Here is a 15,000-nt window from a genome sequence, read left to right on the forward strand (position 1 = left end):
CCAGGCCTCTCCAAACTGACGAGGGGTCGTTGGCTGAAAACTTGTCCTCTGACCTGCCCTGATAGTCCGGGAGCCGTGGGGTCGAACCTTGTTTTGTCGGATAAAGTTTTTTTCTTTGCTGTTTCTTGTAGCTTAGGGATACGTATTCAAAATACAAGAGGGTGCTCGGTGATATCCCTTGAGCATTTTCAGATATTAACCCCTTCTTGCCCAAAATCATGCAAAAACTAGATTTATGATATTTCATGCAATATACTTGATTTAAATGCATATAATTTGTTGCCTACAGTGATTATTACAAGCTAAAAACACTCAGTTAATTCATATAGTGAGTGCATTGTGTCTGTGTATGCCTGTATTGTCACATTTTTGTTTTTTTCCAATTACAAGACAGCCATGTGCTTCGTTTAAGACCATTTTTTGTTTACAACTGGTCACTGCTTACAACAGCTGCCATCAAAAAACAAGGTAAAAACACTGTAAAAGCTGGCAGTGAGATTGGTTATGGATTCAGAAGTGTTCTGTTGGAGGTTCACCTGCGAAGAGAATAACAAGCTGTTCAATTGAGTAAGTCTGCTGATCGAGACAACATTTTAGTGAAAATCACACAGGGAAATGTATAAACCCTTTTTTATATATTAACAAATTTTAACATTTTATTTACAGAGTTGGTTATGGATCCAGTGCCTGAGGAGTGTTACTTCTACTCAAGGGTCATCGCACTGTTCTCCAGTGACCGCAGTGTTGACGTGAAGGATGTTCTTGCCTACGAGCTGGCACCAGTCCCAACTGCCATGTTTACAGAGGAAGGAATGCGACTTTGCAAAGGCAAGTCCACATTGAAGAAGTCACTCCAGGTGGAAGTCTCAAAGAGGAAAGCCGGTGATGCAGACATCACTGTCATTGATGGGTCAGCGCTTCTTTGGACCATTCACTGGCCAGCTGATGGCACTGTAGCTGATTTCATCAAGAATGTCAAGGCACGGCTAACTTCATACCTGCTAGAGAGTGATGTCTACCTTATCTTTGACAGATACTACGACTACAGCATCAAGTCCGTCACTAGAGATGTCAGGGAGACATTGGTCATCAAGAAACATCATCTTCTCCTAACAACCAAGCTACCGGCTCAGAAGGTTGTCCTGTCCTCCATTGAAAACAAGAAACAGCTGAACAGATTACTATGTGATGAACTGAGCAAAGACAGGCTATTCCATCTACAGAGCACAAAAAAACACAAGTTGGTGGTGACAGGTGAGGACCCATGTCCCATCGAGATCAGCATGGAAGAAAAGTTGACCCGATATGATCTAGAAAATCAACAAGAAGAAGCTGACACCATCATTGTCCAACAGGTCCTGAGGTGTGCTGGAGAAGCCCATCAAATCACTGTGGTTTCAGATGATACAGATGTGTTTGTCCTACTCCTTCACCATTACCATGAGGCAAGGCTGGATGTACCCCTCATCATGGAATCCCCACGAAAGGAAAGAGTAATAGTGGACATCAAGTCAACACTGGCCAAGCAGACACAAATTGTTGAACATCTTTTACCAGCCCATGCCATTTCGGGATGTGACACTGTAGCGTCTTACTACGGGGTGGGGAAAGGCTCTGTCATCAAAGCCCTGAAAGCTGGTTACGACCTATCGGCCATTGGCAATTTGGATGCACCATTCCAGCAAGTCCTTAATCAAGCCACTGCCTTTATCTCAGCCTGTTATGGCGTAACAGAGAGCACAGACATGTCGCACACAAGGCTACTTGTCTGGGGAAAAAAGAATGGGAAAGGCCACATGTCTGCACCTAATCTAGCTGCTCTACCTCCAACAAAGGAAGCATTCGTTGAAAATGTTAAGAGGGCCCACTTCCAAGCATACCTGTGGCGAAACCTCAATATGAATCAGTCAATAGTACAGAACCCGGAGGAATTTGGATGGAAGAAAGACAAATGCAACAGGTCACTAATTCCAACCCACCTACCAGAGGACACCAAACTTGTGCCAGACTATATTCTAAAGATGATCCGATGTGGCTGCAAGAGTAACACCCCTTGCAACTCCAAGAAATGCAGCTGTAAAGAGCATGGTTTGCCATGCACAATGTTCTGTGCATGTTTCATGGTAGGATGCTCAAGATCCTAATACCAGACTGCAAGATGTGTCCTAACCAGGAAGTTACTGCTGTTGTTTTTGAGTGTTATTCTGTTTGGTATTGGTATTGTATTTTGTCCTTATTGTCTTGTTATGTCTTAAATTTCTAAAATCAAAATAAACATTGTAAAAAAAAAAGGAAGTCACTAAAGTTTCATTCAAGTTGTGTAATGTTGAAAATAACTCCTGCTACCAAAACGGTTTTGCTGGCATGGCCTGAAAGGGTTAATATTCATAGATTTGTAGTGCAAGACATTTTTACATCACCCTTTGTATGAATAAACACTAGAAAAAGCTAATTTGATTTGTTACTTCAATATATTGCATGAAATGTCATGAATCTTGGTTTTTGTGTGATTTTAGTGATTTGGCCATGAAAGGGTTAATATCTCAAAATGCTCAAGGGATATCACCGAGCACCCTCCTGGATTTTGAAGAGGTACCCCTAAGCTACAAGAAACAGAAAAAAAAAAAACTTTATCCGACAAAACAAGGTTCATCAAAAAATCAGGCTTTGGCTCCCGGACTATGATCTCCCTCGTCTGTGTGTTCCTGGTCTGGTTGTACAGGATCCTGTCCCCACCTCTGTAGGCCTCCTCCTTGGCCCGATGAAGCTGCCTGAGTTTCTCAGTGAACCAGGTTTATTGTTGTTGAACGTGCAGAAGGTTTTAGTCGGCACACACACGTCCTCAAAGACTGATGTATGATGTCACAGTGTCAAGCAGGACTGGAGCTCCAGCTTTGACTCGTTGGTCCATCTCGTCACAGTCTTCACCTCAAGCTTTGCAGATTTTAGTTTCTGCCTGTAGGTCGGAGAAGATAAACCAGACGGTGATCAGAGATTCCAGAGCTGCACGGGGTACTGAGCGATATGTGTCCTTTATGACAGTGCAGCGGTGGTCCAGTGTGTTTCTGTCCCTGGTGCTACACTTCATATGATGTCTGCATTAATATGATGTCTGCATTAATATGATGTCTGCATTAATATGTCTGTATTAATATGATGTCTGTAGTAGAAGTACTGTAGTTCTGGTAGTAGAAGTACTGTAGTTCTGGTAGTAGATGTACTGTAGTTCTGGTAGTAGATGTACCGTAGTTCTGGTAGTAGATGTACCGTAGTTCTGGTAGTAGATGTACCGTAGTTCTGGTAGTAGATGTACCGTAGTTCTGGTAGTAGATGTACCGTAGTTCTGGTAGTAGATGTACCGTAGTTCTGGTAGTAGATGTACCGTAGTTCTGGTAGTAGATGTACCGTAGTTCTGGTAGTAGATGTACCGTAGTTCTGGTAGTAGATGTACCGTAGTTCTGGTGGTAGATGTACCGTAGTTCTGGTAGTAGATGTACCGTAGTTCTGGTAGTAGATGTACCGTAGTTCTGGTAGTAGATGTACCGTAGTTCTGGTAGTAGATGTACCGTAGTTCTGGTAGTAGATGTACCGTAGTTCTGGTAGTAGATGTACCGTAGTTCTGGTAGTAGATGTACCGTAGTTCTGGTAGTAGATGTACCGTAGTTCTGGTGGTAGATGTACCGTAGTTCTGGTAGTAGATGTACCGTAGTTCTGGTAGTAGATGTACCGTTTTTATGATTTCCAATCATAAAAACATTTATGGACCTTTACATGTTATTGTTCCACCTCTGGTGCATCCCCAAGACAAGCCATATCGTGGAACACTTCCTGTTGCTCTTCTTCTCCTCTGGTTGTCGCAGTGATTTGAAGACTCAAATCCAGAAGGAAGACACAAAGCGAGAGCTGCTGGGGTCTCAGAGTCAGCTGTCCGAGTCTCACTGTATCCGATGCCTGCAGCCCTTTAAGTTCCTGGTCAACAGTAAGCGTCAGTGTCTGGACTGCCACATGTACTCCTGCAAGTCCTGCAGCCGCTACAACAAGAAGGAGCACGGCTGGGTGTGTGAAAACTGCCGCATGACCAGGTGAGTCACACACAGGTAGGTCTGAGTCCTGACAGCGTAGGTAAGGAACGTATGGGCTCACTTCTGGTAGTAGATATACTGTGTGTACATGAAGTATTTGCTGTGTACTCATGAAGCGTTTGCCGTGTACTCCTGCAGGGTGCTGAAGATCGGTACTGTGGGTTGGTACCACGACAACGTCAGGAATCGCTTCAAGCGCTTCGGCAGCGCGAAGGTGATGAGGTCACTGTACAAGAGGCTGAACGGAGACGGTGAGTGTGACATCACACGCCTGTCAGCTGATCTGAGACCAGCTGACTCTTTCATTGAAATGATTTTTAAGTTAGGATTCCTTTGTTTGTAAATTATATTAAGAAAAAGGTGTACTGTAGTTGTAATTGTTTTATAAATCAAATGAACATTTGGGGAAACAATATTTAAAATCAAATGATGTTAAATAAGAAACCGCAGATATTCACTTGTTCATTAGATACTAGTTGTATGTACTCTATTGAATATAGGAAGCATGGATTATTTATTTCTATATATTTGTGTAAATATTGAAAAATGATTATTATAATAATAATATAATATATAATATCATGAGATCTCTTGTGTTTCTTCTTCAGGTGGTCGTGATGACGACACTCAGAGTATGCCAGACGTCCGCAGCAGTGAGTCGACATGACCTGTAGATGTGTATAATTATTGTATTTGTACCTGTAGATGTGTATCATTATTGTATTTGTACCTGTAGATGTGTATCATTATTGTATTTGTACCTGTAGATGTGTATCATTATTGTATTTGTACCTGTAGATGTGCATCATTATTGTATTTGTACCTGTAGATGTGTATAACGGGATGGAGGACGACCACGGAGAAGCGGAGGTTCAGCGCTACAAAGTGGTAACACGAACCTAAAAATAAAAACGTTGATATTTTTTAATCAGACGTGAAGCTTCAGATTTGAAGCTCTTCGTTTCTTCTTCTTGTTTCAGATGAGGAAGAGCAAACGTCTGCTCTCTGTTCATCTGTTGGATTTCGACCCCGAAGAATATTTCCCGTATTCGCTGCGACCGTCTGTACGACAGCAACACGTTAATTCAGTCATGACTAACATTAATATGGAATCATGTGAAAGAGCTTCTCTGTGTTTTGTGGAGCAGATTGTGGAGGATCGAGGCTACAGGAATGATGTGGACTACGACGTGTACAACCAACGAGCGAACCGCAGGAAGAGTCTGGACCGATACGCCATGAGACCTGGTATGTGTACAAATACACACGGTGTAGGTGAGGTGAAGGTCAGGTGAAGGTCAGGTGAAGGTGAGGTATAGGTGAGGTGAAGGTGTAGGTGAGGTGAAGGTGAGGTGTAGGTGAGGTGTAGGTGAGGTGAAGGTGAAGGTGAGGTGAGGTGAAGGTGAGGTGAAGGTGAGGTGAAGGTGAGGTGAAGGTGAGGTGAAGGTGAGGTGTAGGTCAGGTGTAGGTGAAGGTGAAGTGTAGGTGAGGTGAAGGTGAGGTGTAGGTGAGGTGTAGGTGAGATGAAGGTGAGGTGAAGGTGAGGTGTAGGTGAGGTGTAGGTCAGGTGTAGGTCAGGTGAAGGTGAGGTGTAGGTGAAGGAGTAGGTGAGGTGAAGGTGTAGGTGAGGTGAAGGTGTAGGTGAGGTGAAGGTGAGGTGTAGGTGAGGTGAAGGTCAGGTGTAGGTGAGGTGTAGGTGAGGTGTAGGTGAGGTGTAGGTGAGGTGTAGGTGAGGTTTAGGTGAGGTGAAGGTCAGGTGTAGGTGTAGGTGAGGTGAAGGTGTAGGTGAGGTGAAGGTCAGGTGTAGGTGAGGTGAAGGTGAGGTGAAGGTGAGGTGTAGGTGAGGTGAAGGTGAGGTGTAGGTGAGGTGAAGGTGAGGTGTAGGTCAGGTCTAGGTGAAGGTGTAGGTGAGGTGAAGGTGTAGGTGAGGTGAAGGTGAGGTGTAGGTGAGGTGAAGGTGTAGGTGAAGTGTAGGTGAGGTTTAGGTGAGGTGAAGGTCAGGTGTAGGTGAGGTGAAGGTGAGGTGAAGGTGAGGTGTTGGTCAGGTGTAGGTCAGGTGTAGGTGAGGTGTAGGTGAGGTGAAGGTGAGGTGAAGGTGAGGTGAAGGTGAGGTGTAGGTGAGGTGAAGGTGAGGTGTAGGTGAGGTGTAGGTCAGGTGTAGGTCAGGTGAAGGTCAGGTGTAGGTGAAGGAGTAGGTGAGGTGAAGGTGTAGGTGAGGTGAAGGTGAGGTGAAGGTGAAGGTGAGGTGTAGGTGAGGTGAAGGTCAGGTGTAGGTGAGGTGTAGGTGAGGTGTAGGTGAGGTGAAGGTGAGGTGTAGGTGAGGTGAAGGTGTAGGTGAGGTGTAGGTGAGATGAAGGTGAGGTGAAGGTGAAGGTGAGGTGAAGGTGAGGTGTAGGTGAGGTGTAGGTGAGGTGAAGGTGAGGTGAAGGTGAGGTGTAGGTGAGGTGTAGGTGAGGTGAAGGTGTAGGTGAAGGTGAAGGTGAAGTGTAGGTGAGGTGAAGGTGAGGTGAAGGTGAAGTGTAGGTGAGGTGAAGGTGAGGCGACGGTGAGGTGTAGGTGAGGTGTAGGTGAGGCGACGGTGAGGTGAAGGTGAGGTGAAGGTGAGGTGAAGGTGAGGTGAAGGTGAGGTGTAGGTGAGGTGAAGGTGTAGGTGAAGGTGAAGTGTAGGTGAGGTGAAGGTGAGGTGTAGGTGTAGGTGAGGTGTAGGTGAGATGAAGGTGAGGTGAAGGTGAGGTGTAGGTGAGGTGTAGGTCAGGTGTAGGTCAGGTGAAGGTGAGGTGTAGGTGAAGGAGTAGGTGAGGTGAAGGTGTAGGTGAGGTGAAGGTGTAGGTGAGGTGAAGGTGAGGTGTAGGTGAGGTGAAGGTCAGGTGTAGGTGAGGTGTAGGTGAGGTGTAGGTGAGGTGAAGGTGAGGTGAAGGTGAGGTGAAGGTGTAGGTGAGGTGTAGGTGAGATGAAGGTGAGGTGAAGGTGAGGTGTAGGTGAGGTGTAGGTGAGGTGTAGGTGAGGTGAAGGTGAGGTGTAGGTGAGGTGTAGGTGAGGTGAAGGTGAAGGTGTAGGTGAAGTGTAGGTGAGGTGAAGGTGAGGCGACGGTGAGGTGAAGGTGAGGTGAAGGTGTAGGTGAGGTGTAGGTGAGATGAAGGTGAGGTGTAGGTGAGGTGAAGGTCAGGTGTAGGTGAAGTGTAGGTGAGGTGTAGGTGAGGTGAAGGTGAGGTGAAGGTGAGGTGAAGGTGTAGGTGAGGTGTAGGTGAGATGAAGGTGAGGTGAAGGTGAAGGTGAGGTGTAGGTGAGGTGTAGGTGAGGTGTAGGTGAGGTGAAGGTGAGGTGTAGGTGAGGTGTAGGTGAGGTGAAGGAGTAGGTGAGGTGAAGGTGTAGGTGAGGTGAAGGTGTAGGTGAGGTGAAGGTGAGGTGTAGGTGAGGTGAAGGTCAGGTGTAGGTGAGGTGTAGGTGAGGTGTAGGTGAGGTGAAGGTGAGGTGAAGGTGAGGTGTAGGTGAGGTGAAGGTCAGGTGTAGGTGAGGTGTAGGTGAGGTGTAGGTGAGGTGAAGGTGAGGTGAAGGTGTAGGTGAGGTGTAGGTGAGGTGAAGGTGAAGGTGAGGTGTAGGTGAGGTGTAGGTGAGGTGAAGGTGAGGTGTAGGTGAGGTGTAGGTGAGGTGAAGGAGTAGGTGAGGTGAAGGTGTAGGTGAGGTGAAGGTGTAGGTGAGGTGAAGGTGAGGTGTAGGTGAGGTGAAGGTCAGGTGTAGGTGAGGTGTAGGTGAGGTGAAGGTGAGGTGAAGGTGAGGTGAAGGTGAGGTGAAGGTGTAGGTGAGGTGTAGGTGAGATGAAGGTGAGGTGAAGGTGAAGGTGAGGTGTAGGTGAGGTGTAGGTGAGGTGTAGGTGAGGTGAAGGTGAGGTGTAGGTGAGGTGTAGGTGAGGTGAAGGTGAGGTGTAGGTGAAGTGTAGGTGAGGTGAAGGTGAAGGTGTAGGTGAAGGTGAAGTGTAGGTGAGGTGAAGGTGAAGTGTAGGTGAGGTGAAGGTGAGGCGACGGTGAGGTGTAGGTGAGGTGAAGGTGAGGTGTAGGTGAAGGTGTAGGTGAGGTGAAGGTGAGGTGAAGGTGAGGTGTAGGTGAGGTGAAGGTGTAGGTGAAGGTGAAGTGTAGGTGAGGTGAAGGTGAGGTGTAGGTGTAGGTGAGGTGTAGGTGAGATGAAGGTGAGGTGAAGGTGAGGCAGGTGATAGCAAACATAAGGTAAAGGTGAGCCATGCTAAGGGGGCAACCAACTGTATTCACCTATGTGTGTTTACCTGTGTGTGTTTATCTCTCTCTGTTTACCTGTGTTGTCAGATGACAGTGGAGAGAGCCGGATGGTCCGGGCTCGTTCTCTGTCTAAGATCAGCTCCTCGGTGGCTCGGCAGCAGTACGTCGACACCTCTGATGAGGACGAGTTCCCGAGGTTCCCCCCCGTGTACCAGCAACCCCCCCACCGCCGCAGGAACAGCAGAGCCTCGTCTCAGGAGAACCTGGGACAAGCCCCGCCTGTAAGGAAAAGCAGCCAATCACCAATCAGCATCTACAACTAAACTAATAGTCACAAAAACAGTTTCCACAAGAAGATGGATGGATGGATGGCTAGATGGACGGACGGACGGACGGATGGTTGGAACGACGGATGGATCGATGGATGGATGGACAAAAATATGAAATATAAAAAATGCAAACATAAAAGTGCACAATATATACAATGAAATAGAATAATATAAAAAATGAACTCACTAAACAATAGTGCAAAGATTTAACAAAACAAACAGTGTAATATAAATATGAATTAACAAAATCATGTAAAATATTCGGCACAATACCAAACAATCATCAAACATTGTGATCATCTTTTATCTCTTCTTTGATATTTGTATTTAGATGAACGAGCTGAACAAACGCATGTCGGCCATCGAGAGTCTGCTGAACCGCCTGGAGGAGAAGATGACGCCTGCTGACGAGGTGATGCTTTAATCTGTGATGTTTTCATTTGATATCCTGATATGATTCTTTTTAATCAATAAATCCATTTCCTCCTGCAGACGTTGACTCCGTCCGGTCACTACGAGGAGGAGAAGCTGAGGAGGAAGCTGAGCGAGCTGGCGGGGAACCTGAGCGATAAGGGAGCGTCGTCGGACGAAGAGGCCGGAAAGAAGACGTCTTCTGCGCCTAAAAGTCTGGCCGGCGTCCTGAACCTGAACTCTCTGAAGGACAAAGAACTGAGCTCATCCAGCGACGAGACGCCCACCGAGGCTCAGAAGGTAGGAGGGGATTCAACTTCAGGGCGGAGTTTACAGCAAATGGGAACCTGGAGGTTTCAGAAAGACCTCATTTAGTCATTAGAGGCCAAGAATGAGCTTCTCGATCGTTGATATAAGTTCTTATGCTGTTGGAGCGAGATGGATCTCATCGAACTCATCGAACACAACGTCAACTCTTCTGTTTTGTAGGATGCTTTTGTAAACGTCCAGGATCCCATTTGTGGTGCATGCTTCCATGTTACGGCTCAGCTTCACCCCAAAACACGTTTAGAATCTGTCATCTGATCAAATTTAAATCAATTTAAAATTCTTTTTTATGAAGAGTTCCACTCCAACCGAGATCTATCTGGAAGCACACGTCACGTATACAAGAGGATATGGATGAATGAGAGAAGATGATTGGTAATTCTGATAAAGATTTGTTTCCTTAGGCTCCTCACTAACTGGCTGCCTGCTGCGTTAGCTCGTAACCGTTCAGCAGGTTGTGGAAATGTGAAGGTCAGCAGCTACCTGCCTGGATCACACACGTCTTCTTCTGCCGTGTTTCACCAAATCATATTTCACCAGGAGGGGAGAAGTCAGTCACTTCCTCGTAAGACTAAACTGCATCGTCAGCTAGTTTTGAGGGAATTGTATCGTCTCCCAGATTACGTTTGTTCTTGATGTTCAATCAAATCCAAGGACAGAAGAGTCCAAACAGACGTTCCCTCAGGAGACCCCTGTTCATGTCCTGTGTGAAACCACAAGTCAACGTTGAGCTATTTTAACATACGTAACCTGTTGACCTCACTTCAGTTACGTAACTTAAGTAACAAACATACTTATGTAAACCTAACCAGGAAGTTTTGGTTCGTTTCACAACAATACCTTTGTGTTTATAACTGTGACCGTAATCCGGGAGAACATTCCCAGTCTGGTTGTTTGAGAGCGTCGTCTTTAGGAGACTGTTCTGTTGTCGTCTCTTTTCCCAGTCGTCACTTTAAAAAGTAAAACTATACTCAGTGAGGCTGCTCTATCATTAAGAAAGAGTTGCCCTCCGGACTCTACCGGTGGTACCGCTGCGTCCGGGCCGGTAGCTGCTGCAGGATCAGGTGTTGTGCAGCTCTTAACATCTGTCCCTCTACATGGCTTTCAGAGATCGACTGCTGCCGCCCTCTGTGACCTCACCACTGAGGTCCTGAGAACCATTAACGCCACAGAAAACGCAATGGTCGAGTACGGCCTGTCAGAGCCGGTCGACAGAACCCACTTAGTAGGGACTGACGTTAAGCAGGCAGATGATGCTTTCAGGGAACTTGAGGAAAATGTAAGCTTCATACACGAACTGCACGCCTCTTTTTGTGTGAAGATCAAACTAAGCCGAAACCCTCCCGCCTCGTCTGAAGCATGAAGGAAATGTCTGGACTGGCTTTAAATCTCCCGGCTGCTGTGTCTCAAACAGGGCTGAGTATCTGTGGAGCACACTGGGACCACTGGGTCCAGTCCGGGTCCAGCAGGAACCAAACTTTAACTGAGAGGAGGGTGGAAGAGTTCTGATGAAATAACATTTAAAGTCATCTCATGAATATGATAAAACATCGCATGAATATGATAAAACATCGCATGAATATGATAAAACATCGCATGAATATGATAAAACATCACATGAATATGATAAAACACCTCATGAATATGATAAAACACCTCATGAATATGATAAAACATTGCATGAATATGATAAACCATCTCATGAATATGACAAAACATCGCATGAATATGATAAACCCACCTCATGAATATGATAAAACATCACATGAATATGATAAACACCTCATGAATATGATAAAACATCGCATGAATATGATAAACCCACCTCATGAATATGATAAAACATCACATGAATATGATAAACACCTCATGAATATGATAAAACATCGCATGAATATGATAAAACACCTCATGAATATGATAAAACATCACACGAATATGATAAAACACCTCATGAATATGATAAACCCACCTCATGAATATGATAAACACCTCATGAATATGATAAAACATCGCATGACTATGATAAAACACCTCATGAATATGATAAAACATCGCATGAATATGATAAAACATCGCATGAATATGATAAAACACCTCATGAATATGATAAAACATTGCATGAATATGATAAAACACCTCATGAATATGATAAACCATCTCATGAATATGATTAAACTACCTCATGAATATGATAAAACACCTCATGAATATGATAAAAACTACCTCATGAATGTGATACAACACCTCATGAATATGATAAACCATCTCATGAATATGATAAAACTACCTAATGAATATATTAAAACACCTCATGAATATGATAAAACTACCTCATGAATATGATAAAACTACCTCATGAATATGATAAAACACCTCACGAATATATTAAAACACCTCATGAATATGATAAAACTACCTCATGAATATGATAAAACACCTCATGGATATGATAAAACACCTCATGAATATGATAAAAGACCTCATGAATATGATAAAACGAACTCATTAACCCAGTGAACCCAGTCAGAGTCCGTCAGCGATACTCGGCCCTGTTCCCGCTTGTGGAGGTGTGTCTTAGCTCCGTCTCAGGTGTGTTCCTGGTGTTACCTGTGCAGGTGTACATGGCGGCCGGTCAGTCCTACGAGCTCGAGATGAAGCTGCGACGACTCGAAAAGGGCGCCAAGACTCGGTTCGGGGGGGCGACGGACTCGGAGCTGTCGGAGCTGGAGGACGTGGTGTCTCGGACCGCCGCCCGAGTCCAGAGCGCTGAGAGCGAGGTAAGGAAAAAATATCATCTTTCAAATCTAACATGAAAATGATCACAAAAAGATGATCTCATAACAAAGAGAAGAAGTACAGAAAAAACTAAAAAACAGTCTGGACGAGTTGAACAAAGACGCTCGAGTAAAACAGGCTGTAATTATGGGAGGCTGTGTCATTAATGTTAAGAATAATATGAATACATTTCTTGTGCAGGCGTCTGATATCGAGACGAGGATCGCGGCTCTGAACGCTGCCGGATCGAAGAAGAAGGTTCGTTTTTATTCAACGCAATTAAAAGATTTTCATCGTGACAAAAAGGAATATCAGAAAAGTTTGAATATTTGTATCTTTTCTCTTTAGATATAACTTCATTCAAAACATGAAGCCAAATATTCATGTAAATGATGTATATATATTAATTTAAAAACATATATATTATTAGAAGAAAACGATCTTACAATTAAAAGATCTGTATGGTGTATATTTCATTACAACTGGTGGATTTATATATTTATTGTTATTATAATTTGTTATGAGATTATTTTGATATTTTGTGAGCTTGTCATTTGATTATTTTTATTTTTATTCAAAAGGTTTCTGGATCTCAGAGGAAAAAAGCAACACAAGATTTCTGCAGTAAGTTTTTACATCACAAACATTATGGTTATGAATTATTATCGTTTACTGAAGTTATGGTTTTAAGTCCTGAACACAGAGAATAACTGTTATTATTGTTGTTGTTGACAGGAGGCAGTAACGGAGCTCAGCGGAGGTCAAACATGTTCTGAAGCTCAAACTTCTTTTCTTTCTGATGAATCATCACATTCTTCTTTGAGTGATGAATTAAAAATGTTTTAACAATAAATTCATCTTTTAGATTATTTTTCTGTCAAATATTTAGAAAATATGTGAAAACAAAAATCCTCTTTAAAAAACAGAACGTTTGAAATTCTGATAAAATTAAATAAATGAAACAATAGTGTTACAGAAATAATAATTGAAGAATCACATTTTCTCTTTTTATTTTGAACGTGAAATAGTTTGAACTTTGGATTTAATATTAATGATTACATTATTATAAAAACAATATTGATCATTTTACACAAGACATTAATGAACTAAACTATTAAAACTAAAGATTTAAAAGTTCAAAGATTTATTTGTTTCAAAGAAAATAAAGATTATTTATCTGAAGTATTAAAACTATAAAAAACAGAAATTTATACAATTCAGAATTACAAGTTAAGAAATATGAAAAAAGTTTAAGCAGATTTAAGCTCAATTCAAACTAAAATAATGTTTTTATAATTACATTTAAAACCTAGAACTTCTCGACAAAATACCGAAATCTTTGAAAATAATTGAATTAAAAATATATTTTTGACAATATTAATAATTTCTAAAATTGTACGAAAATAAAATTGGATTTCAGTAAATTAAACGAATAAAATTGTGAATTCAATTTGAATTTCTGAAATAAATAAAAATACTTAACAAAGATATTTTACTATTTTTTTCATTTTTAAATCTATTTAGATTTGGCACCATTGAACTTCGATCTCTTCTATATAATCACTAAACGTCGAAAATAAAATGTACCGTCAGTAGAAACACAATAGAATCTCTTTACTCGTATTGCTGTCGATGGATCGACTTCTGATTGTAAACTGATTATTGATCAGTTATTGGATATATATTGTTCGATTTTGATGACAGGAAATACTGTGTATATATATATATATATATATATATATATATATATATATATATATATATATATATATATATATATATATATATATATATATATATATATATATATGTGTATTTACTGTATTGATGATTAAAAGTATTGATCTGTGTCATTGTTTGTCTTTCTGGTCAATAAAGGAGGATGAGTTATTGATGTCCTTACATATTTGACACACTTATTAAGCTTTTATTACAATCATTAAAAATAAAATAACGTGAGGAACAAAAAATATTTTAGATATTTTAAATATCGTCAGCTTTTATTTTGAACCGCAACTTCCTGTTCGTATCTAAACGCGTGTAGCTTGACAGCGAACATCCGCCGCACCCCACGACAATAAGAGTATCTTGTCACACTGCGGAATGTGGTGTCGGGATGCGTTTACATCAACAACAACAACCACCACCACCACCGGTTGGAAGCTAGCTAACGCTAAACTAACGCTAAGCTAGCTCCGGGCTCGACGTCCTCTCTGACAGAACGACGTTAGAACGAACAACGTCAGAAACACTCGTTTTAATCAGTGACCGCTTCCTGTGATGTGCTTCCTCTCCTCGCCACCGGGTGTTTGTGATTCAGGATGAAAGGAGACTGCTCGTGGGTCATTCTGTCCCCGGTAACGATGGAGACGTGAGTGTACGGAACCGGGAGAAGGTGACCTCCGAACCGCGTCAGAGGAACACCGGATTTAAACCTTAAACCGAGTTATTTAATTTCATCTCGCGCTCTGGTTTCAGCTTTTGGGTCCTTTAGAAACATTAGACCTCTGTGGATAATTCGGCTCCACGTAAAACCCGGTCCGGCACCATGGGGACCCAGGGACCGGGTCGGAAGAGGGTCCAGAACCAGGAGAAGAAGACCGCGGAGGACGAGGCTCTGAACCAGATCGCACGAGAGGTGAGAGCACCGATCCGGATGTTGGTTTTATTTTGAAGGTTTGATGGAGAATGATCGATACAGTTATGAATGAATAATAATAATAATACACTTTATTATAAATTCAAAAAATTATGAATCAATCAACAAATAAAAAATAATGATAGATATGTATATATCAAGTTTTAAATTAAGACAATGTTGAAATATTACCTGCATAAATAAAT

The 15,000-nt window shown here is 42.6% G+C and overlaps 2 protein-coding genes across 3 annotated transcripts in view; both read left to right on the forward strand.

The window, feature by feature from the left end:
* Positions 1 to 13,143, forward strand: part of mlpha (melanophilin a) — a gene marked incomplete at its 5' end in the record, with an annotated part of 15,340 nt that extends 2,197 nt beyond the window's left edge. Inside the window, 14 exons of one of the 2 annotated variants that reach the window (XM_079296326.1) lie at positions 3,861 to 4,082; positions 4,221 to 4,333; positions 4,691 to 4,735; positions 4,912 to 4,970; positions 5,063 to 5,146; positions 5,231 to 5,330; positions 8,399 to 8,592; positions 8,972 to 9,052; positions 9,133 to 9,351; positions 10,487 to 10,657; positions 11,997 to 12,158; positions 12,358 to 12,414; positions 12,738 to 12,780; positions 12,892 to 13,143. In XM_079296326.1, coding sequence (XP_079152452.1) covers positions 3,861 to 4,082; positions 4,221 to 4,333; positions 4,691 to 4,735; positions 4,912 to 4,970; positions 5,063 to 5,146; positions 5,231 to 5,330; positions 8,399 to 8,592; positions 8,972 to 9,052; positions 9,133 to 9,351; positions 10,487 to 10,657; positions 11,997 to 12,158; positions 12,358 to 12,414; positions 12,738 to 12,780; positions 12,892 to 12,932 — 1,591 coding nt within the window. In that variant the 3' untranslated portion in view covers positions 12,933 to 13,143. The remainder of the gene's footprint in view (positions 1 to 3,860; positions 4,083 to 4,220; positions 4,334 to 4,690; positions 4,736 to 4,911; positions 4,971 to 5,062; positions 5,147 to 5,230; positions 5,331 to 8,398; positions 8,593 to 8,971; positions 9,053 to 9,132; positions 9,352 to 10,486; positions 10,658 to 11,996; positions 12,159 to 12,357; positions 12,415 to 12,737; positions 12,781 to 12,891) is intronic. The other variant, XM_079296327.1, reaches the window with a different exon arrangement.
* A 1,561-nt stretch (positions 13,144 to 14,704) lies between these two features.
* lrrfip1b (leucine rich repeat (in FLII) interacting protein 1b) overlaps positions 14,705 to 15,000 on the forward strand; it is a gene marked incomplete at its 5' end in the record, with an annotated part of 22,830 nt that continues 22,534 nt past the window's right edge. Inside the window, one exon of the mRNA XM_079296329.1 lies at positions 14,705 to 14,794. Coding sequence (XP_079152455.1) covers positions 14,705 to 14,794 — 90 coding nt within the window. The remainder of the gene's footprint in view (positions 14,795 to 15,000) is intronic.

The sequence above is a fragment of the Melanostigma gelatinosum genome, assembly GCF_949748355.1.
Source record: "Melanostigma gelatinosum genome assembly, chromosome: 24".
Classification (NCBI taxonomy): Eukaryota; Metazoa; Chordata; class Actinopteri; order Perciformes; family Zoarcidae; genus Melanostigma; species Melanostigma gelatinosum.